Source organism: Canis lupus, chromosome 1, assembly GCF_011100685.1.
Source record: "Canis lupus familiaris isolate Mischka breed German Shepherd chromosome 1, alternate assembly UU_Cfam_GSD_1.0, whole genome shotgun sequence".
In the NCBI taxonomy this organism is placed as follows: domain Eukaryota; kingdom Metazoa; phylum Chordata; class Mammalia; order Carnivora; family Canidae; genus Canis; species Canis lupus.
The window spans coordinates 92993998-93019475 of NC_049222.1; the positions used below are offsets into that span (position 1 = coordinate 92993998).

The 25478-nt window shown below is 42.5% G+C and overlaps 1 protein-coding gene across 22 annotated transcripts in view; it reads right to left on the bottom strand.

Moving 5' to 3' along the window:
- GLIS3 (GLIS family zinc finger 3) overlaps window positions 1-25478 on the bottom strand; it is a 546483-nt gene that overhangs the window by 42337 nt on the left and 478668 nt on the right. For all 22 annotated transcript variants that reach the window (XM_038527224.1, XM_038527215.1, XM_038527216.1 and 19 more), the window contains 2 exons: window positions 23169-23313; window positions 3440-3608 (listed from right to left, as the gene is read on the bottom strand). In XM_038527224.1, coding sequence (XP_038383152.1) covers window positions 3440-3608; window positions 23169-23313 — 314 coding nt within the window. The remainder of the gene's footprint in view (window positions 1-3439; window positions 3609-23168; window positions 23314-25478) is intronic.

A 25478-nucleotide genomic window follows, 5' to 3' on the forward strand; every position in this document is an offset into this window, starting at 1 on the left:
AGCTGTTTCATGTCACCCTCCTCCCCAAACCTGATCGGAAGAGATAACCCTCCATCTCCTTGCCCAGTCCAGTTGGCCTGGCAAAGGAATGAGCCACATATCCACTGGGAAGAGGAGAGCACAAGGCAGAGCCACAGGTGTAAGAAGGTCTGCTTCATCACCCAGCCATATAAAGTACTGTTACCTTCTTCCCCTGCCTCTCCTTTTTACCTTCCATGATGACATTATCAACCACTGTCATTACTTAACAACCCCCCGGCTTCTAAACCTCAATCTCCCAGCCATGCCAAGCTTGCCTGTCTTCACACTATGCCACATGCTGGGTGCCTCACCTGCTATGGTTCACTTAATCTTAATTCCCGATGGGGTGCAAACAGAGGTTCAAAAGAGTGAAGGAGTACCACATTCCCTATGTGGTGCTCTTGATGAGAAGGAATGTGTCTGCTGAAGAGGAAAAGAGCAGGTGAGTCCCAACTCTGGAGCATTCTGCAAAATAAATGTCCTGAGTCTTCAGAAATCGTCAATGTCATGAAAGACGATGATGATGATGATGGTAACTTTTTAAAAACTGGGGAACTTCATTAGATTCAAGAAGATTAACAAGAAATGAGAACTGTGATCTTATTAAATCGTGGATCAAAAGAAAGGATAGAAAAAAAAACTGGCTATAAAGAACGTTATTTATACAATCGAGGAAATTTCAGTATTGACTGCATGTTAGATAATGCTTATTGATGTTAAATTTCCAGAGCGAGATAATTACATTGTGATTATGCAGGAGGATGTCCTTCTTAGGAGATCTTTCCCGAAGTAATTAGGGTTAAAGCTCAGTGATATTCACAACTCTCTCTCAGAGGGTTTGAAGACAATAGGCAAACAGGCAAACAAAGGATCTCTCAAGTCAGAGAAAGAAAGAGACGAGAGACAGAAAGAAGGCTGCAAAATATCAACAGTGGGTGAATGTGGATGCAGGGTGTATAGGTGTTCACTGGACTATTCTTGTAGTTGTTTTATTTTTATTTTTTTTTTCTTGTAGTTGTTTTATATGTTACAAGCTTTCAAAAGAGGAAATTGAAAAAAAATAAAATTATAAACTAATATGAAATGTTAAAAACAAACAAAGAAACCCAAGCAGCAGGAGCACCTAAGCGACACATTAAAACAATCAGCCACCTTTGGAGGTGGGCTTCAAACATCAGGTGTTTGGTTGTTGTTAACTCCAGTCAGGGCTAAAATCTTTTTTCTATCTTTCTTGTTTTAGAAGCTGTGTGCAGAAAGAAGACACACAGATTGCTTGTCTCTTGTATTCTTGTAAGCAGAATATTGATAAGAAGATGGGACGAAGAAGAGGACTCAAGTGATGGTTTCTTAGCTTCATGACCTTGTGGAGTATGATTCTTGGCCAGGCAGAAGAAAATGAGAGGATGAGGAACCCATGGCTAATATCACTTAAGACCCAACTGGAAAGTTAACAAAATGCTGAAGAGAATAAGCTCATCTTAACCTTTAGAAATACATCAGATACCTGGCAGGACTGTCCATCCCCAGTGTCCATGAACTTAAGAGATGGTTACTACCTGCACGGCTCTGTCAGCAGCCTGGGTGGGGAGGCTGGGAGCTGTTTGCACTTGACTACATAGCAGAACAGTTAAGAGAAGTCTAACATCTTCTGATCCATATATCTGATTGACTATTAGACACATCCACACGGACATTTTACAGCCACCTAAAACTCCAACCCTAAAGTCCATTTATTACCTATTCTTCCTCTCCCACTCCTCCCCCTACTAGAAAAACACTCCCTTCTCCTGTGTTAATGACATACCTTTCCATTTGTACCTAGAGGTGTAACTCACAGGTGAATTTGGCCCTTCCTTTTTATTCCATTTATGTATAATTAGCAATTCTCATAAATAATGGCCCTTGAATAAAATCTCCATCCTTACCACTTCACCTTAATTCAAGTCCTCATACTACTCATAAGGACTCCTACAATAACCTCTTTCTTATTTTCCCTACCTCCTGTCCCTGTTCCCAACCTCAATGACTCTGCCACCTTGTCACCTGAGTTCCTTCATTATAATGACAATCTGATGAGTCTCTCCTCATAAATGGGCTATAATGGTTCTTCACTTTTAGTAAGAGGTAAACCCCTTGGCATGAAATGTATGGTTCTACACAGGCCAGCCCACTCTGACCTGACTTCATCAGTCCTGTCTGCTCTGGATGATGTCCCCTGAACTTACTGGGACCTTATAAGTAAGGTGTGTGTGTCCTTGTCCCTCTCATGTCTTATATGTGTTCCTCTGGTGAGCCTTGATGCTGCTCCCCATTTATCCATTAAGAAAGTCTTAATCTTCCTTCTAAATCTAGATAACGCTTTCTTCCCCTCCCTCCCTGAGACAGAATTAGGGACGTTCTCTCTTGGCTCCTGTGGCATCTTGATTATGATTACATCATTTATCCAAATAGAATTACTATACTTTGTTTATGTGTCTTTCCTCACCCACTAAATCCTAAGGGCAGCATCATGTTTTAACAATCTCGGCATCTACAGCATCCGGAACAGTGTCCAACCCAGAGTACTTGATAGATTTATTAAATGAACAGATATATTAGTAATAAGTGAAAAGTAGGAATAAATAAAAAATATATATTGGTTTATATTAAATTTAAAAACACATATTTAAAAACTCACAGGCCAGGCCAACTCCAATGAAACCACAGATTACTGGTTGAAAATTCAAGATTGAAAAACTTTCACTTCTGCTGCCCATTCAACCCATTATTTTGTCCTGAGACTCTAGGATTGCTCAGGGCTCCCCACAGGGACTTTATTCCTCTGTGGGTGTCTGGTACAAGCCCTACAGTCAGTTCAAGCCTGCTGACACGTGGGGAGGATAATAAAGGGAGCCATGTGCTGTCCACCGCACTAGAAGGTTGGGCAGTCCAAAGACAGACTGAAATGTCAAAATTTAAAACTTTTCTCCCCAAAACTCTTTATGAGAGTGGTATCAACAGAGAGCACTCAGTGAACAGCCCCTTGCTGGTCTCCCCTACAAAATCCTGAATCCTTTGATGCTATACTCTCAAGCTAATGTTAATCTATGAGTGGAGGGCACCATCTTGCATCTGGAGAGCTTTTCCACCTGTGGGGACACTGCTGAGTCCCTGATACAGACTGAGGGAAGGTGGAGAAGATGCACATTCGGATGCATTTTCCCAGCAGACGCTTTAGCTGGTGACCCTACCCCACACACACACACCTCCATATCCCACAGAAACTAAAACAGATCCTGGGATATTTGATACACATGCTCTGCACGTGCACTTTCAATATTTCACCTTTGGATCCCTCGACCCACCGATGGATTATTAATAAAATTCAGCAGTGTCAAAGAACTTCTGGGCCTGTTAGAAGGGAGACAGATGGCCTTACCTCTCGGCTCCTGCATCCACAGCTGTGAGTGGAGGTAGCTGGGAGACAGGGGTGTGAGGGCTCCCCTGCACATTCTGTCCCGGAGAAGGGTGACCGACAGTATGTGGGGGTGGCACGGCCCCAGCAGCTGTTCCGCTTCGGCTTGAGTGATTGCTGGAGAAGATGGAAGCTGGAATCAAGGAGAACAAGCATCAAACCACATGTGCTTTACACACTGAAGGCTGCTAGAGAGCATGGCTTAGGGGCTCATTTGTCCTTCTCTCGGTGGCTTTCAGGGAACAGTGCTTTCTTTACTGGATATACACAGCTTTTGATTTCAGGGGGAACAGGATCCCTGGCTAACATACCTTTCCCACTACTCACTCCTACTGTGCTCAGGTTTGGCTCATTCCCTGTCTGGACACTGAACAAGTAGTCAATCCTGTAATGTCTGCCTCTGGGCAAAGGTCTCTGTACAAGCACTGTTCCGTCACAGAGGACAAGAGGTAAGAGAATATTTGGTCTGCTGACCCCAAGGGGCAGAACACAGGCCGTGTGCCTCTTCTTGTGGCTGCAGCGAGTCTCCGCAGGTCAGGCTGGCTCTCTCTCTGTCACCCCTAAATCGGGGTAAGGAGGTTCTCCTGGTCCTAAGCACAAGGGCAGGATCGGATACCCTCTTAACCTCAGAGTCTAACTGAACCCAGGCATTTCCCTGATGGTGTGATAGATGGACACTTAGTCTCCATCAGCGAGGAGTCCATGCCCGGCACCACAAAACATGAAAAGGGGCTTCAAACACAGCTCCAGAACCCCCCCGCACCCAGGCCTCGACTTGTCTATTACGACACAGAGACTGAGTTACAGCCTCATTCGGAGGGGCAGCCTAGCCTTTGAGAACTGTACGTGACACGTGACCTCAAACTTAAATATGTGCCCATTTAGATCAGCTAATTGGTACGATGTCACAAAAGAGACGAGGCTTGTCACTTTTAGAGTATCACTATCAGAGAGGCTCTCAGTGTCTGGGACCTACTCAGCAGACATCTCATTATGCTGCAATCATACCAGCATCATTACGCTGACTCTCTTCAACTTCCTTCTCTACACAAAGCTATGCTGAGCTTTATACCCATCTCTGCTCTTTCTGAACTTACTCTACTGATGTCAAAGAATAAATGGTTCTAAAAAAATAAAAAATAAAAGAAATCAGGTTCAGGATTAAGAAGCAGCAGCCACAAAATCAAAGCGATGTGAAGGTTTAAAAGTTCAGGGAGCGCTACTTTTAGACCAGTACCACTTTCCTCCAACCTCTCCGGGAGAGAATGAACACCCCAGATGACCCAGCCCCCAAAAGCTTAATCCAATGGAATGAGAGTTCAAGTACTTAAAGGAACATGTGAGGAAGCGGAATTACCATCTTCCCGCTCAAAAGCGACTGACAAGGGTGTGATCTGATGTGAAAGGTTTATTTCTGGTAAGTCAGCACTGTGTCAGGTTAACTCTTGTCCTCAGAAGCCTGCATCCTCCACAGCCCTCCAAGACCCGAAAAGGTAGGAAGACTAGAAAGTGCTTACTCGCTCAAAAAGGCACTGCAGGGCTCCGGTTGTGTGGCAGCCTCCAGAAAAGTTGCACGTTTGCAAACTCGCTAGAGTCACCTTATGAATCACTACCCTCATTTACGCTCTGCTCGCTCAGGCAACCACAATTCTGCTTGTATTCCAAATAATAATTTTACCCAGGGGAGAAGGCTGTTTGGATTGACTGTGGCAATAGTTTCAATGCTGGTGTTTGTCAGCATGGAGCTTGATGTTTTATACACTATTCCAAAAACTAATGGAATAATAAGAGGTCACAGAGACACTGTGGAAACACAGCTATTTTTTTTTTTTTCCTGCTGGAGTGTAGCAATGTGAACTCTCCTATTTATTCTGTCACAGTTGCTGAATATGCCCATCACTCACTATCCCCTGGAGGTGGTTTTGTATGTATGTGTAACATGTTCATCACAAGGGATGCAGCCCCTGCCGTTTCCAACCCCGTGGGCAACAGGGACTCTTGGGGTGTGCGCTCTATGCTCTATGCTATGGTTCAATAGAAAATGTGGTGCTTCCCAGCAGTCTCCATTAGCTCTATCAGCTACATTTTTGCATAAGCCACAAAGAAATAATGGGTTGGGAAATTTGGTATTGTTTGCAGCCTGCTACACACTGAAAGGTAGTCCTCATAAGGGCCTCTCCCTCTCCCATTTAACAGCCAGGACCAACTGTGTGTCCATTTATCCATTCATCCATCCACCTGTCCTCCAACCATTATTTTTTAATCCAGTATTTATTAAGTACTTACCACATGCTAGCCCCTCTACTGCATGAGGGTCCCTGCCCTTGAGGAGACTACAGTTTAGTGAGGGGAACAGGCTCCAGACGTCAATTTACCAAAATACTGAGACCTGCTGGTAGATCATCAAGTGGTGTTCTAACTGCTTCAACATACTGTCTTATCCATTGCCCTAAACTGTGCCCTAAGCTCTGGCCAAATCAGACAATTGGTCACACCTCAACCACATCATGGCAACTGATGCTACTGTGCTTTTGACTGTAACATCTTCTACCTTCCTCTACTTATTTTAATACTTTTGCTCTGTATGCAGTCACCTGTGTTCCTCTGATTGCTCTCTCAGTAGCCAACTATTCCACACATATCTATGGAGTACGTATGGTGTGGCAGACACTGAGTGAAGTCCTGGGATAGACTAGGGAAGAAGACACCCTTGGAGCCTACTATCTCCAATGGCATCATTCATGTTTGTTCAAGTAAATAAGGATGAACACAGTCTAAATGTCAGTGGAGTCCATCTTGGGCTCAATGGGTAGGTAGGACAAGAACAGAAAGAAACATTTATCTACCAAATCCTGTTTTTATTGGTCAGGAGGAAGGTTGCCTTACCTAGGGTGTTACTTTTCTCAGGTAAATAGGCATGTGTATACCAGAGTGGCTAAAGTTCTCATAGATGTCCAACACCATTGGCTGCATTGGAGCAGCCTAGAGACAGAAAGCCAGATATTCATGGTACATTTGAGGGGAGGTGCTTCCAAGTTACATTTGGTACAAATGGTTACCATAGCAATGGCTGCCTGTAGGACTAGGTGGTGAAGAACGTATGAGGTGGGGCTTGAGGTGTACGATACAGGGCCGAGGGTCTCAGAAACCTGCCCTCCAGCTGTGCTAAGGTCAAGGGCTGACTGACCAACAGTCAAACACATCAACAGCACTTTCTTCCACTGCTAAAGCTGGGGAATGGTACTGAAACAGGCAGCGACCCTTTGCCTGGGACCCCAGGAGAATAAGAAAGGGAATGTGTTGGGTGCAATTTAAAGTCTGAATTTGTAAAGTCTACAGTATAGTTTCTTACATCGGTTGTAAGAAATAACCTGTGTGCAAAACAAAGCCCAAAATGACTGGCGTTATTTCCTAACAGATGGGTTGAGAAGTGTCGGACAAAAATCTCTCCTGGTGACATAATCTAGCAGAAGCTGATAGTTCAGTGTCTATGAATGGCACTTTACATGTAGTCCTGGGCAAGACCATTGCTTGGAGCCACTATAATAACCAAGATTTAGAGGAAATACAAACAGAGCATGGCTTCACAACATTCATCCAACCCCATTTCACATACCCTTCCGAGATAATGGACAAAACTCTGGGATGAGAGAACTTGGGCTTTGCAGGATTGCTCTTGGCTTATACCTGAGACCCACATTTCTCAGGGATTGCTCCTGTGGCACAGGAAATACTCTCCTATTTACACTGACTTTTAGGAAAGTTCCACCTGTATCAGTCATACATCCAGGATTCCATCTTAGTGTAGTTTAAGAATATTCATTCATTCATTCATTCATTCATTCATTCATTCATTCATTCATCCAAACACAATTTTCCAGTCCTTGCCTTCTATGAGGCTGGTGCTGGTCCCTCTTAATGTTTGAAGTTGAATATCTGCTGGCTTCACACTGAGTGCCCAACACAATACATGTTTCCTGACAAACACTTGAGCTTTGCCAACTTTAACCTCCAGAAGAAAACCTCCACATTAGAGTGCAATGGTCAGGTCATTTACAAAAGGAAACATTTCCTTCCATACACACTCAACCAAAGGGGCATGCTATGAGACCTGTCAGTCAAAGTACAAGGAAAAGAACTGATCCCTCTAGAACCAGAGCAATATTAACAAAATTGTTGTGATCAAATCAAATGGTGCATGCAGGCTGCCCATGGGGGTGGCCTTCATTGTCTGGTGTCACCTCTTGGGTGAGTGCCTCATTCAAGGCTAGAAGAGAGCTTCTAGGTGCCCCCCAGATGGCACTGATGACTGGCAGTGAAAACAAGTGGTTAGGCATGGCAGTAGAACATACTGGAAATTCTTAGTGCTTTTGTGATTAAGGGATGGTGGACTCCCCAAGGAAATAAAAGCCTGGTCCTGAGCTGGATTTGTGAGCCTTGCCTTCAGCAGAGAAGCAGGAGCTGGCCTCTCTGCCACTTTGGGTTTTCTCTCTGGAGCACAGCTTACCACAGTTCCCCCACTAGTCTCCTGCGGACAGAGGCTCGAGGAACTCAGCTGGGCTTCATAATTCTAACAAAGCAGCATATGTTGATCTATGTACTCCCCAGAGGCCATCTCGCCAGCTATTGGGACCAGGGCATTCTAGGCTTGAGCCTTTAACTAGCTCAGGTTAATCTGGGTTAATAAACAGCGCTCTCTCTGTCCAAATGAAAACAATCAATCTATATTTCTGTGGATATAGACAGGGCACCCCCGGGGATACTTTAGCTGTCATGTATTCACTACGTGAATGGAGGCAGGCAAGGAGTATTCCCGTAGTGAGGCCTACTTATTTCAGGCCCTTTCCCAAGGCCAGAGAAGGCTACCATGGGCACTCCTTGGCTGTGTTCTTATCATTTTAGAGGAAAGGGAGGAGGACCTCCCTCGTCAGGTGAGGTATATTAAAATAGCCAATTGGAGGGCATATTCCTGTACAAAGCAGTATGGGCACTTAGAGTCCTGTTTTTCAGGCTTTACCTTGCAAACAGATCACCAGGGACAAGTACTGATTCTGATTCACTAGGTCTTAGGGGCAGGGAGTGCTGAGGTTCTGAACTTCTATCAAACTTCCCCAAGTCCTCTGGGATGCTGAGGTTGCTGATCTGAGGATCTAGCAGGAGAAGCTAGATCATCTCAGCTGTGTTTCGTCTCCCTGCTGCTCTAGACCTCTGAACCAAGTTAACATTTATTGAGTACTTCGCAAACCTTTCCACGGTTTACTGATGAGGAATTTGAGGCTTCACTGAGTTCCTGATGAGAGTACCTGGCCTAGGGCACGTGGTTGGTAAGTAGTGGAGCTGGAATCCAAGCCCAGGAAGATGGATTTCAGATCACATGTGCCTAACCAGAAGGCTACACTGCCTCTCAGACACAGGATAGATTCAAGAGAAGGCCTTAAGAGTGTTGATACTGCACCCTCCATTTGCAAAGACTGGAGTCACTAGGCATTCCCCCCTCACACGCACAATGCACATGGCTCCAGCTGCAGCCACCAAAATACTGGTTAGAATGCCAAAAGTACATTCCCATTTCTGTTTCTGCCCATTCTAAAAGCACTGAAGTGACCTCAGCATGGCTGAGAGAAATTTTCCAGCTCTGAAAATTAACTCAGGCAACAAGTTAACTAAATTATTTGGTTTGGAAAACAAACAGCTGGGAGGAAATGTGCTTTTTTCCCAAATAAAGATTTCAGATGCTTGTCAGGGACATATTGATCTACTGGCAGGAAAGAAGGAAGGCAGGGATGGATTATTCATGAGCAATCAGATATATGCACCTGTTACTACAAGTGACTACGATGTGGTGGGCTGAAAGGTCACCACCTCAGTCAATCATGCACAGAGCACAGATCCACCGTGTAGATCTGTTGTGTCTGAGCTTGCACTGTAAACGTGCACTTGGGGTCATTTATGATTCCTTAAGAAGCCATTGCCATTGTAGTGGGCCTGCTCTTACAGGAAAGGGGGAAGGAGAGTTACCCATGGACTGGGGATTCACTTACAGTGAGTGCTAGGATAATGCTGGGACCCTGAGAAATGGCAGGTAACGCTCTTAGTAGCTGGTGCTCAAGGGGATCTATGGGCTGACCAGTCATCTCTCTGGCAGTACTTCTGGGTCTGGGCACAGAGGGTTCGGTGAAGCAATGGAACTGAGCTACACTTGGCTTTCACAGAGATAACTGGAAAGAATTTTATTTCCCTGTGAATGGGAATGATGAGGTCAACCTTGTGTCTGCCTCCCACTCCATGCCCCCGTGTCCCCCAGGAGAGATCTGAACCTGGAAAAGAGTCAAGAAATAGCTGAACTGCAATGGGAATGATAACTGCTCTGGCCTCACTGGAAATTGGACACTGGAGAGAGAGACAGTGTCAGGTGGTCATTCAGTGAACAAAGCGTGCACAATAGGAGTCAGATGGATGTGAGTTTGAATCTGAGCTTTACCAATTACCAGCAATGCATCTTGGGCAAATCACTTGGCTTCAGCTTAGTTTCCTCATCTTAAATAATGAGAATACCTCACAGTATGACGAGGAGGATCATATAATTTATAAAAACACTTAGCACGGTGCCTGAACCACGTTTTAGTGCTAGAGAAACCACAGTCATTATTCTTTGCTTATTTGTTTTATTATAATTATTCCTATCAACAGGATAGAAAACAAAGGTATATGTTGCTCCAAAATTGTCAGTCTCCCATCAATTATAGCCTCTGACCTAGAGATGTTTATAAACTGTGGACTGGGGAAGCAAAAAGAGTATATACATCACGCTCTCTGATAATAAGCATCGCTGGTTCAATTCTTCTAATGCAGGTTGCTATGAAGTGTTGAGGGTCTGTGATAGAATCCTCGCAGAGTTAAAATGTTGTCCTTTATTTTACATGGCAGGGAAGGGGGGGGATACACACCTCTGAGTTACAACCCATACAGCGTTTCAGTTTAAAAAACAACAAAGTCATTTTCATGCACGACTACGCTTCGTTAAGGAGTGAAAACGGGCTGTTACTAGAATGTCAACACAATTGTCCCTCTTGAAGCTCAGTTTATCTTGAAGTATTTTTACATTTTCAGCACTTCGCTTTATTTGTTTCTCCAAGAGCATAAAGATGCAGCCGTGGTTAATTTTCAGAATTCAAAAAACACTTCCCTGAAGGATGTGGCCAACACTGGGGGGTGACGGGAGATTTGCTCCCCAAAAGTGAAAATCTGGGCCCCAACACTTTCTGTGGTTCTTTGTGTTTCACCATGGAACAATTTAATTGCACCCTAGCTCAGTGGAATATGCTTTCAGGACCCAAATTCAGGAACCAGGCAGAAGTGTCCAGTGGGGAGAAAGCCCCATCCCCTGGAAGCATAGAGATGCTGCAATTACTCCTGGCCTGGTCGCCCCTGGGTACAAGGGCTCTATTCCCTTTCTCTACCTTTCCAGGATCCTGTGGGCATCCCCCCTTACCCGCACCCCTCCCTGCATCCCCCCTCACCCCTGTTCCTGCACCCCCTGCCCCCTCCCTGCATACCCCCTTCTCTGTCCCTGCACCCCCCCTCCCTGCATCTCCCTCTTCCCTGCCCCCCAGGCCTCCCTCCCATCAGGGGCAGCATTCCACATTCTAGCTAGCATTAGGAAAGGGAGGGGCTTCTGAAGGGTTCCCAGAGTCATCCTTCTAATCTTTCTCTCCTCCTGGAGGCATGAATAATTTTAATATTGCCAATCCCTAAAATTCTATTCTTCCTGCCTTTTTTTCCTCTCCCTCTTTGCAGTGTGGATTATCCAGAAGTACTGATAAGAGGATAATGAAACAATCCCTTCTCAACCGGCTCGGGTGGCTGTCAGAATAAAATGACACCATCCGTACATCCTTGACATGCTACCCCAAGCTAATTGATGGCAAACAATGGTAACTGTCACCTGTGCCCTAAGACAAAGCAAACATACTCGTGTCACCTGATGGGAGAGCTACCTGGCAACCGATGAACAAATGTGTTAGAAAGACGTTCTATTAAGGTAAGAGAGGGTACATCTCTGAAGAACATGCCTATTAACTTTGAGCTTAAGAGCACTGCTGTTCACTGGGGAACAGAAATAAATAAGGTAAAATGAGAATTTATTGATGTCTGGACAGTTACATGAATATTCAGGTTCTCTTACAAATAGATATTCCCACATGAGCTCCAAACTTCCATGTAGGCTGCCCAATTACATTTCCACATCATGCAGCTGGATTTACAGCCAGGGAAGAAGTTATTAGTATTTGGAAGAGGCCACATGCTTGCATGCTTTTCTGGAATACACTATGATACAACTAGCAGATAATGGCTGATGTCATCCACGTAGATGCCAAAGGTTAGCATCAAACATTCTGAAATACCAGGTGTAATTAACTGCCTGTAGGAAAAAGCCCCTGAAACATTTGCATTTCAGAATAAAGATATTTTGTTACAAGTAGAATGGCATCATCTGGAAGCTCTCTCAACTTCTCTGGGGCCAAGAATTCAGGCAGCCCCTCTCCGGTCTTTCCAGACAATGCATGACTTATCTCACCTCAAATCTCATACCTTATTTTTTCTTCCCTTCACCTCCTAACCCACTTATTCACTCACAGTTGGTTCCAAAGCAAGTCAGTAAAATAATACGAACAAAGTGTCCCTTGTCGGAAACCGAGTACTACCACTGTGTGTTGCATTATCCCCCATTCTGAACAGGGTAGGAGAGCAGAAAGATGAATGATGGTGCAGGGATGGACAACCATTCCTGGAAGTTCTTATAGAAATGTACCTCATCCCCATTTTTGGAATAAAGTCTGATTTGGCCACAAAAACCAGTTTTAGTAAAAATACTGGGTTCTCTGGATCACCATATTCATCCGTTAGCTACTTCCTACCTGTATACCGGTGATTGGTGATTACAAAAGACGTTTCCTCCCTTTCAGATGCTACCAAGACAACCCCACCTGCTCTACTTCCATGTGATTTCTTCTTCTTCTTTTTTTTTTCTTTTAAGTAGGCTCCTCGCCCAACATGGGGCTTGAACTCATGACTGAGGGATGGAGAGCTTCATGCTCTACCCACTGAGCCAACCAGGTGACCCTGCCATGCGATTTCTGAAATCATTTCACAGAGAAGCCTTCTTGGCAACAGATTTGGAACCCATAGAGCCAATCCAAATTTAATGCAATATTCTTCTAGCCAACTCAACAGCTGACTTACCAACTCTGAGCTCTCTCAAGAGACCTCTCCCTTTTCCCTTGCTGAGTAAAATGGAGTCAAAATAGCCCTTTTGGGGAATTGTGCTATAGCGGGAAACCAAAGTCTGCAGTGACCTCTAACTCTGAGCAAAGCTGCACAGATGGTGAAGGCGGTCTTGTGACTCCAGAGAATCCCCTTCCCCTCTTTCTATATTTTCCTCACAAAGTGGATGCTTTTTCTACTCTGCCTTCAGGTGCTCAGTGTTACTTCCTACTTTCCTCTCAGGAAGACAGACTCTGATAAGTCATTCACATGTTATCACAAATCATGCCTATTTATAACCTTTCTTAAGGAGTTCGAAAGATTTTCTCTACCTGTGAGATTGAAGGTTCGTCCTTCTGTTATATGAATTTCAAGCATCCTTATTGTTGGGTAGAAAGTATATTTTAGCATTTCCTTCCTAAGCTCAATCTTTTAAAATTTTCCTTTCCTTCTGGGCATTAATGTGTTTGTCTGCAAGAAGCCCAAATCTTAGAAAACATAATCTTTGATATACAAGGATTTAAGCCTCTTCTCTTTTTAGGAAAATATAGACCTTAGTAGAATTAAACTGTGACTGCTCTCTGTGCTATCCCTGTCAGTCCTGGGCTCATCATAACCAGAACTAAGTCCTGCCAGTTTTCTGGCAGCTTCTTCCTAAGGGGCAACCATATCAATGAGGGCTTATCTCCCACCATGGCACAACGCTGCCTCTGGGGACACCTGCTTACAATGTGAAGACTTCAACAGTGGTAATTCCAGTTGAGAGTCACTACATTTGGACTTCCATCAATTACGTGAGAGAGGACAAGAGTGGTGGGCCACAGGCAGTGTAAGTGGTCTGGATCCCTTCAACTGAAATAGCTCTGCTGTGGCCTGTCTCAAATACTAGGCCTCATAAAAATCTTTGTGAACCCATGGGCTAGAAGACTACTGAGGTATTTGCTAAATCTAAAAACCCATAGTGACCAAAGAACCTATATGTATTGGCAGACTTGTATTTTTTTTAAGATTTTTTTTTTTTTTTTTTTTGGATTAGGGGCAAAAGGAGAGGAGAGGCAGAATCTCAAGCAGAATCCCTGCCTAGCACGGAGCCCGACACAGGGCTCAATCCCAAACCCCAAGATCATGACCCGAGCCGAAATCAAGAATTGGATGCTCAACTGACTGAGCCGCCCAGGCATCCCTGTATTGCCAGACTGTTAAAACAAAATGTTATCAAACACATGGAAGCTACAAGCTTCCTTGGTTTCACCTTATCGTTAATCAATGTCCCAGATATAGGTAAAAAGCAGCAGTTGGCAAACCTGTTCTGTAAAGGGCAAGAAACTAAATATTTTAGGCATTGCTAGCAAGAGGCAATGTCCTCAATTCTTTGAGCCACTGTTCTCACCTAAAAGCTAACAGTCTTTTTTACATTTTACATGTAAAAATCTTAAGAACATCCTTTGTTCTCAGGCCATGCAAAAACAAGAGGCAGGCAGGCCACATGCAGCCCATGGTTTAATAAGTTATCTGTTACAAGTGAACTACTAAGAACCATCTATGGAAATACGGAGCCATCTATGGACTATGGAAATATTTCTGAGTTGTAGAAACTACATTTGAGGTAAGCAAAGAGTCACGAATAGTTTTCTAGACACCTTAGAGTATATTTTGAGATAAATCTTATGACCTGGAGAGCCTACCTATGAGATGATGTCAGGAGGGAAAGGCTATGCCCCAACAGGGCCAACACGGTGAGGGTGTAAACTGTGTTGGCTGAGGCCATGAATCCTACTTTTCTCCCTTCCTCTCCCTACCTCATCCTTATCAATTCTCTGCTGACTAAACTCTTTTTTCACCCAAACACCTTGGCACTCTGTATGACCAGCATGTGTGTACTCCTCCTCTTCATGGCAACAATAACAAACTGTAAATCTAAGTTACAGATCTGAAAATGGGTCTTAGAATAGGGGAGTTCTGAGTTTGCATCTTTGACTTGAATGTTTCTCAGAAGGAACAGTTCATTTCAGGATAGTGATTTTTGACCTCGAAGGGTCAGCACCCAGCACTAAAATGAATGGCAAGAAGGGGTTCCAGGATCCATCACAAACATGGACTTGGTAATTGGGGTAATTCTCTAAACATTTAAGCAAAGAGTAAAGAACAGAGAAAGGAGCACTGACTGAGCATCTGCCAGTTGCAAACTCTTTTGTGTGACCTCCCTTAATTCCCCTATCAGTCTTCAAGTGCCGCTATTCTCCCCACCGATTTATAAAGGAAGACAAATAACCTCCCCAGAGTGGAGAGCCAGGACTGGAGCTCAGATCTAGCTCCACGTCCTTCCTGTCATTGCACACTATCTCTAAAAAGCAAAAACAAACAGAAAACATGCTAGTTTTGAATTTAAAAAACCACTCCTTATAAGACACAGTTTGACATTGTGATTTTAGGGGCACTACCACCCCCTAAAGGTGATGGGCTTCTGATTCCAATTTGTTTTTCTTTAGAGACCTACAGGACATTCCCTTGACTTAAAAATGCTAGATGAACTACTAATATGCTGACCAAATACCCCATTCGTTCAGGCTTCCATAATTTCCCTATTTCTTAAATGAGCATGATGGATAATTTTAGGCACCTGTTCCCTCTCTGCTTCACAAAACTGTTCCATACATTTTCCTAGTATTTGGATAAAAGCAACAACTATAACCAATAGATGATGAACACTTGCTAAGTGCTAAGGACTATCGCAAGCGCTCTATGTCATTTAATCCAGCAACTGGCCTCAGTGAGAGAGAAATGAAATTGAGTTGGAGAAGCAGCAACAATCCCACTTATTAATGTTCCACTTGGGCACAGACTGGCTACACTGATGGTCAGAGGTATTGTATAAAACACAGCCACCCCCCCCAAAAAAAAAAACAAAAACAAAAAAACAAACCACAGCCAATAATATAAACTTAGGAAAGAGAATACTAAATATTGCCCATCCTTATGTTTGTACAGGTATGACCCCAAACTGCTTCAGTAATTCACAACTATGGACCTTAGATCATTACTTTACGAACCATACCACATCTTCAAGGGCAGCTGACACATTACAGTTTTTCAGAAAAGGAGACAAACATCCCCGTGGGTCAGTCTGAGGAGCAAGTTCCTATGCGCGCTGATCAGAGTTTTCCTTTTCTCTGCATAGTGAACAGACAGTTCACTTTCTGCAGCCCCCCTCCCCATCCAGAAGGTAGAAATAGGGCTTTCATAGAATCCCCAGGGGATGGCTGCAGTGAAGATTATAAATCCACAATCCCTTGGAGTGTGAGTAGGTGTTAACAGAGCTGCTGCACAGAGCAGAAGCCAGACATGAGCAGCTAGCCTCACTGAGAGAGACCAGGGCTGGAGATGAAGAGTAAGCCAAGGAAGCAATTAGAAATAGCAGAGCCGGGATCCCTGGGTGGTGCAGCGGTTTGGCGCCTGCCTTTGGCCCAGGGCGTGATCCTGGAGACCCAGGATCGAATCCCACATCAGGCTCCCGGTGCATGAAGCCTGCTTCTCCCTCTGCCTGTGTCTCTGCCTCTCTCTCTCTCTGTGACTATCATAAATAAATAAAAATTAAAAAAAAAAAAAAAGAAATAGCAGAGCCTCGACACTTACTAGGAAAACCAAGTTAAGATGCTAAGGAGGGGGGCATCTGGGTGGCTCAGTCGGTGAAGCATCTGTCTTTGGCTCAGCTTATGATCTCAGGGTCCTGGGATGGAGCCCCACATCAGGATTCCTGCTCAGTGCAGAGTCTGCTTCTCCCTCTCCCTCTACTGCTCCCCCTGCCTGTGCTCTCGCTCGCTTGCTCTCTCTCAAATAAATAAAAATCTTAAAAAGAAAAAAGATGCTGAGGAGAAAGCTGAACTTGTGTAGAGCCAGTACCAGCTGTTAGGGTGGCCTTGATGCTGTGAGCCATGGCCAGGGCACCTGACGGGGCAGACCGCTCTCTGGTGGTACCAAGGAAGATATAATAAAAGCCAGTCTTCGATCACATGGACCAAGTCATCTCCACAACATCCTCTTTATTCAGTGCCTGCAAGATGCTTTCTTCTTATTTTTAGCAGTAAAACACGACAGGTAATAGTCCAGCTAATTCAGTAATGTCCTTCACTTTCAGGCAGGTTCTACACTATTCACCTCTATCTTCAGTGCTAAGACAAGTGTCAAAAAAAAAAGAACTTTCACTGTGTGCGCCACAAGCACCCTGAAAATGCCCAATTTCCTTTTCCCTTTATTTTTCACATGAAAGAGACACACCTACCTACTTCACCCTCTCCGTGGAAGAGAAATTCAATTGAGGCAGAAGGTCAGGACCTTGAACTCAGAAGTTTGCCCCATAACTTCCTAATTGCAAAACTATTAGCTCCTCATTCCAGAAATCCTATCCTGGATTCCCTGGCTTGCCATCTGTTTCCCAAGACCGGCTTGTGGGTACACATTGAAGTAAATTCAACCTTTCTTTCTCACACCCGTTTGAATGACAGCAGAATAACATAAAATGAGAACAGCAGAAATAACAGTATAAAGACAACCAAGACTTAGCTCCATGGGAATAAAGCTACAACTAACTCGGCTTCACTACTTTCCTCTCCTCTACGAGGTGTGGAACTATTTTTGCTCAACCACAAAAAATATTTTTACAGCAAAAACCTGTACATATTATAAAACTGAATAATTCAGCTTAATCTTGCATGAAAAACTAACACGAATACAAGAGAGTAAGTGGATATGGGAAATTGAAGCACCAAATTAAGCAGCTTGCAAACATATAAAGTCATTAACATTAGCTGCATACATACAAATGTGCCCTGGCTGGCTGGGAATCAGAATTTTAATTTTCTTCAGTTGGATAGTTACAAGATCTCACTCTTAATCAAAATATGAGTAATGCCATTATAACAGTGGTAGGGGATGATGAGCTTAATATCCATTGATAGGTTTTCTGTAATGAGAAACAGAAATATATACTACAGGGTAATTTTTCCCCCACTATTTGATTCTGTTTTATTATCTTTGTAAGTATTTAATTATAAGTACCAGAGCAACATGATTCTATTTATCATCGTAAATATATGGCATAGCGGCTATAACATTAAATTGTCTTTTGTGGACAGATTTCCATCACATGGTTTTCATGTGTAAATTTTGCTTCAATTTTCCAATTACAATTTTTTTAAATGTCACCTTAATTGAGGTATAACTGACATATAAGATAGTAAGATATTTCCAAGTGTACATCGTGGTGATTTGATATACTGTCTACACATTGAGAAAGGTTCTCTCCACCTTGCCCCATTTAACTAAATACAGGCAGTTCTCATTGTAACTCCCACCTGTCAAAACTGAGATCATGTTTTGCTAGAACATTCCCACATTTTTTGATCCAGAGCAGTAGTTTTCAAAGTGTATTTCCTAGACCAGCAGCACCCAGTGTCGCTTGAGAATTTGTTAAAAATCCCTGGCAGAAATTCAAATTCTTGGGACTAACTCAGATGTACTGAATCAGAAATTCTGGGAGTGGGGCTCAGCAATCTGTATTATCACAGTTTTTCCAGGTGATCTGATGCACACGAATGGATTGGCTCAGGGCCAGGGAAGGCAAATTCTGTAGGCTAAAGCTATCAATACCTGCAATGGAGAAGAGTGGAGCTTGCTCCTGCCCTTATTGATTCTTTCTTTCTTTCTTTTTCTTTCTTTCTTTCTTTCTTTCTTTCTTTCTTTCTTTCTTTCTTTCTTTCTTTCTCTCTCTCTCTCTTTCTTTCTTTCTTTTTCTTTCTTTCTTTCTTTCTTTTTTAAAGATTCTATTTATTTTTGAGAGAGAGAGAGAGAGAGAGAGACAGTGCAATAACAGGGGGAAGAACAGAGAGAGAGAGGGACAAGCAGACTCCACTCTATGCAGGAAGCGTGACTCAGGGCTCCATCCTAGGACCCTGAGATCATGATCTGAGCTGAAACCAATAGTCAGACACTTAACTAACTGAGCCACCCCAGCATCCCCCACTGCCAATTTTCTAATCCAACTTGGTGGATGAACCACAGATGTAAGGGATGTAAAGAACAATGCAAGATTCTGACAAGCAGTTCGGGGCAATGTCAGAAGAGACATGGGAAAGACGCTGCCAATGCTTCCCTGTAAATCAATTCTGTAAGCCCAGCGTCTACCTCCTTCTGGCTACCATCAGTTCCAAGTCCCTTGGAATTTCTGGCCCTTTTTCACCTCTGGTGAATTCTAAGCAAACCACTGCTTTTGAAGATCATGTATAATCTAATGCATTTTTTATAATGCTCTATGCCTGCTATTATATAGATCATGCTGTTTGATCTTCATAATTCTACAAAGTTTAATTTACTGGGAAATTTGTATGTCAATTTAGAACCTTCTGATAAAGTCCCCAAGTTAACCACTGTTTGAGAGTTGACTGTATGAGGCACTTTTAAAAAAATTTAATTTCAATTTGCTAACATATAGTATAACACCCAGTGTGCATGAGGCACTTTTATGTAAAATTAATTCTAACCCCTACAACTCTGCAAGCTGCCCCAAGATAGCAATATATTCAACTTATGAATATAGAAAATGTATTAAAACATATACCATAAATGACTTTAAAATGCAACATTAACTATTTCATGATGTTAAATCTTGCATGGATTTAATATGGTGCTATTTATTACAAAATATGATGCTATTGTGAGAGAGAATGCTTCATTTCCCAGTAATGAGGGTGAAGCAAGAGAATGACAATATATGACTTCAAAAATTCCTACCCTAAAAGAAGTCTTCGTTGTCTTTCTACAATTCCCTATAATCTCTGAGCATCGCACTTCTATTTCCTCCTGGAAAATCTGACATAACATTCTAAATTAAAACAATCGAATAGAACTTGCAAGTTTCTAAAACATGACATTATTTTATAACTCAAAAGAAGTGGTACCAATAAAATTCCCCCATTCTTGCATTATTTCCTTGTTCTAAGTGCATCAGCTTCTCACTCAATGGGTGGTTTCTGGGGCCTCGGACATCTCAACTACACTGGCCTCTGTGATACATTCATGGCTGAGGCCATTTGCAAAGATCATGGTTTACTGAGTCTGTGGTGTGGTTTGGTTTGAAGGGAGCCTTAAGTTTTCTGACCACCTGTGGGACAGATGGTCTTCCATCAGCATTCTTTGTTAGTGAATAGATTCTCACAGTATTGCACACTCACTAATTGTATGCCCATCCGCTTCATGTGTTCATCGAGGAAGCTGACAAGACCTTCACGGGCATGAAGCCTCCAAGGTGGCATTCACACCTTGATCTACTGGTCATGAAATACTTCTCCCTCAGATTATGAGATAAACCACCTAAATTTATAGGCTAATCTGGAGCATTATCCAGATATCTAAGGTCCAGAACTCCTGAACAAAAGGGCAGAAAATGCAAGTGAGCCGTCCTTGAGAACTGCTCATCATTGTCCTGGCTTTTCCATTAGGTCACAAAATTGTTCTCAAAATAGCTCAGGATTGGGTCTGGGGAGCCCTGGGATTTTCAGAATAGTAGGCAAGTAAATACCTCAATTTAAAGTAGTCCTCAGCGTGGCCTCGAGTGATGTTTTAGCTGCTTGAACCTGAAGCACTATTTCCTTCCACAGAAATAAAAGTCTTTTCTGGCAACTCTTTCCAATCAAATTCTGTCTCATCAGCTGAAAACTATCTCAAGAAGGGAAGCCAGCATATTCAGAGACCTGTAAGATTTGGATGTGTCAGAACCGCCACCTTGCCTGTTCTTCCTAATGTTCTCAAACTATGCCTCTCTTGGAATCTCACAAATTGTTGTTTATTAATCTGCTAAAAAATTTCCATTTCAAAACCGTGACTTCTTCAAACTCCTCCTCCTTCTCAATCGTGGGCTTCTAAAGAATCCTGGTGCCCGTTTCTAACCTGCTTCTGGTCCTACATCCATATGTACTCACCAGGTTTCCATCAAAATATTTTTATGATGAATCCACTGGCTAACACTTCGAAGTGTAAGTGCTTGACAATCATTAAACAAATATTTTCTCAACTTTGTGTGGCAGAACGTAAAAGGAATGGTTCCAAGTACTTTTACCATTTAGCCAAGTCTTAATCTTTGTCAAATTGCCTGAACACTTCAGAGTTTACATTTAACTAATTGATGAACAGCTTCATTTTCCTTTGGCATTTTTCACTGTTTGGCTTCTTTCCATAGATATTTAGTACAGGTTTGAAACTGGTATAAACATGCACTCCTGGCCTATGCATTTCTAGAACTTTAGCAGGAAGGTTTGAAATTTGTTTTATAGTTTTTCCTTCTATTTTGTTCTGTCCTGGGTTTTGTGGTGTATTCAGCAAAACAGAAGACCTAATCAATTTTTCAAAAAGGCAAGAACAAAGAAGGTAAAATAGGACCCGAGGGAGATGAGAATGAAGAAAGAAGTTAAGGAGTATAAACTTTCACACTTATGCTCTGACTCAAGAAATAAAATTCGAAGAATACAATTCAACAGCGTGACCACCTGCCTGTTTCAAATGTTTTCAAAGTCACAGAAAATTCAAGTCAATGTGAAGATGTTCTGTTGACACTGTGACAACTTAGGATCCTTGCCCCATGGCAGCTCGCCTGCCACAGCTGGAGGTTCAGAGTAAGAGCCCATAATTGTTTGGAAGACCAAATACAGAAAAGTGTCATAAACAAAAAAAGGGGATCTGTCTGGAGTGACAGAGCTGGTTCAACATAAACCTCTTAAATAGCCTTAACAACACTACCAGACATACGAAACACACACCAAGACAAATGTGACTCCTAGGTTTTGAGAGTGAGCCATACACTATATGCGGCACACAGCTAAGGTACTAATGTTTTCCACAGATAGAGATATCATGGCCTCCCAAACCCATTTCCAAGTGTAGATGTAGTAAGTCTAGCCCATTACCCAAAACCACTTATATTAGACGTTGGGCCGCTTTTCAATAGATTCTGGTTAGTTTTGACTCTTAACTTTCGGGTACCAGGTCTTCAGTAAGATCATGGATTTCTGGACAGAAGAACCAGGGAAATGCTGTATAGGCTGTTGTAAGCTGATTGTTAATGTGCTAGAATAAATGTTCATATATCAAATATTTGGCAAATCAAGCAGACATATGTGCAAACAAAAGCGAGTCACGCTTTTTCATGTATATATCTAATACACAATATTTATGTGAGTTGATAACATTGTGCTTTGGTATGTTTCATGTGTGAATATGTACCTGTACCTGAAGCATCTGAAAGATTTGGTCTGCCTTGCAGATCTCCTGGGGTCTCAAAAGGCAGAGGCTTTGTTGTCTCTAAGAGAAAGTACCCAAAGCAACTGATAAAGGGCCCCCACTGATGGGACAACATTAAGGGTGTCTTGAGAACAGACCCCCTCAAAATATTTGCTTAATGCTCTTTCCCCTGCATTTGGATCAGCTGAGAACTGTCGAGTTAAAGAAGTTATACAAGCACGGCTTTTCCTATTCTAGTGTTATGCACCAGTGAGTTCTTAATTCTTTATGGCTTATTAGTACTTTTAAAAAGAAAAAAAAAAAACCAGTTTGCTGCCAAAACCTGGCTCTGGAATCAGATAGGGGTGGCAGTGGGACTTGCAATCACCAGATAATAGAAAATCTCCATTGTCTGGTGTGTAGAGCTGGTGGGACTTTTGCTTTCATATTCATAGCATGACAATAAGAGCTTTCCATATGTGAGGATGACAACCAATTATGTTTGCACAAGTACATAATCATTACAGAGAAGGGAAAATGCACAAAAATCCAGGCTAACAAAGTAAATGAAAAAAAAAAACTTCCTTATTGCATATTAATCCTTTCCTATTCTTCATTACATATATGAAAGTTCCCAACTGGAGAGTCACCTATTCTTAAAACCCAGGCAGAAGGACGCTGGTCTTAGATTGCCCTTCCATCCCCCCCACCCCAGTGGCTGACAAACCATTCTGAAAAGGTGGCTTACTGATTTGAGATTTTTCTTAGAGACCTGGGGTTTCCTTTTGAAATGCAAACATGACAATGACTGTTCCATTAAGAAATCCACACGCAGCCTGTTACTTGCGTAAGGGGGAAACATTTCCTTTGGGTCTAAATCAAGTTAATAAATTTAAGATATCTGAGAGAGCGGGTGCACTGGACTTTTGGCAGAAGTCCAGAACTAAGATAGTTAATCCATTATTTTACTGTGTTTCTTTATGAGAAAAAACAGTTCGCTGCCAACTCAGCTCAGGAGTCAGATGGGAAGTGTGGAGGGAGCAAGTTATAGCTCATCGAGAAAGTAAACATGATCTTAGGAGAAGTCTGCTCATGTGAGTTCCCTTCAACCAGAGCAAGGGGCCTAGAGGAGGACAGTGGACGTGGCCTCTGCTGTTGTTACCTGGGTAGAGGTCAGGCCCCGGCCCGGGGGAGCGCCCCACCGCCCCATCAGCAGCAGCATCGCGTGGGGAGGTGGCCGACTGCAGGGGCTGCACGCTGAGGCAGTCTGTGAGCAGGTCAGGATGGAGCTCTGCACTGGACCGCAACTAAGAAAAGGAGAAAACAGACGATACATGAGAAAGGAAAGCTGTCCCTTGGAGTACTTCCCTGGGGAAAGACATCATGCCCTAAGGTTCCATGCAATTCAATTCACAAGTATTTACTAAGCAACAACTGGTGGGTCAGGCATTGGGCTTAACAGAGAGTCAATAAGATGGTGATTTCTCCAATCCTGGTAACACCTGGCAGGTGATTCCAGAAAAAGGAGCTCAAGGCAGATTTGACTTTGGGCTTTGATGTTTCTACTTCTGGGAACCCAGCTTCCTATTATACTTCCTTTTATTTGCTCTATATCTTATCAGAACTTGTAGTGATAACAAAAACAAACTCAAGTACATTTGGTCCAGATTGGAAGGTGCTTTTAAAATACAGAGATACGATCAGGAAAGTATCTTGGAGATAACAGAAATATCCATTGTGATCTGGTGCCTATAGATTGTACATGAGGGGAAAATAATACATAGGTTAAACTTTTAAATATTATGGAGCATGATTAAAAGCAAAATGTGTCATTAGCAGTCAAAAAAAAACCCAACAGTAAGTTTCTTGAAAAAAAAACAACCCAACTTAATTTAGATCTTCATCTTATCACAATAAGAAAATAATTCTTTATGTTAGCTACATATAAAAAAAATCAAGCTCCAAAAATGTAAGAATAAAGAATACACAAAAAGTTATCTGATCTCCTTATGAAAAAGAATTCTGAGTGGAATTTGAATGGGGAAAGATCACAATGGGAGGTTTACAGAAAAGTACATAAAGCTTCTGCTTCTTACACAATATCTTAAAAATACAGAACATTATTTGTGGCAGATACAGCAAATAGTTAGCATCTTCAGTGTTTACAGAGAACATATGAATTGATTTTGCTTTTCTCAAGACAAAACTAAGCCTTTATACAGGGCTGCAGTATACTGACTCACCTGACAAGTATTTATGGAGCGTCAGATGCTCCTCTGGGCTCTAGGAATACGCGGTTGTACAGAACTTCTAGCCTAGAGGGGAAGCAGACAGGGAATACCTCCAACACTCGGTGTCAGCGATGGCTAATACTGTGGGGAAGAGGGATGCAGAGAAGAGAGATGGTGCGAACAGGACAGAAAGTGACCTCAGACAGAGGGCCTGGGGAAGCCTCTTGGAGTGGGCTCTGAAAAGAGCCTGGAAATGGCTGTTCTGTTCATTAGAACCAGGAAACGGCCTGCCAGATCACTGAGGCTCTTATACATTCTCTAGTCCAGAAATTACCTACTGACAGAGGTGGGACTGCCTCACTGTACCACCCTCAATGTGAAGAATAACATTTTAAAAAGGAGAAATGGAAAAATGAGAATAAACGATGTTCAGCACACTTGTGAGGAAATGTAATATCAAAACTTTTTTTAAAACTTATCAAACTAACAAAACCTTTAAGGAAAAAAAAATGGTGGTAGTCAAGGTGCAGTGAGAGAGGCATTCATACAAGTTTCTGGTGGGAATATACGCGGCCACAAACTTTCTAGAATGTATCTGGAATACTTTCTCAAGATCAATAACTGAAGTCACCTGATCTGAGAATCTGTCTTAAGGAAATGGCCAGAGAGGTGAAGGAAGATTTGTACCTGATGTTCTAATAATACAGATCCATAATTAGGGAATGTTAAATGTCCCCAACTAGGGCTAATAAATGATCTTAAATCAATTTGATGGAATATTATGCAACCGTTAAACTGAAGTCCATGAAGATAAAAGCAGAACACAAAATGATTATTATGTAAAACAGACAAAATACTGTAAGAATGTATTATAAAATCCAATATTAAAACTGATTTTTCCCTCAGCTGCAATATTATTAATTCATTTTCTCTGGGTTTGTTTTTTTTAAATCCGTTCCTCTGCCTTCCAAATCTTCTACATCTCAATGATGCATTGGAGCTGGCTTACACCAATCTCAGAGTGCAGTTCGTGTGTATCATTCCCAAATTTTCCATGCAATGAATGTCTAAATGAAAGCTTGAAATTGGTCATGATGAGAATATTTACATCATGGAAATTGGCAAATGCTACAAACTGGGCCTTTTTCTGTGGAGAGCCAGAAGTTAACTGCTAGTAGCACACTATGAACTGTGTGACTTTAACTGTGACCCATACCTTCATCAGAAAGAAAATAAGAAAC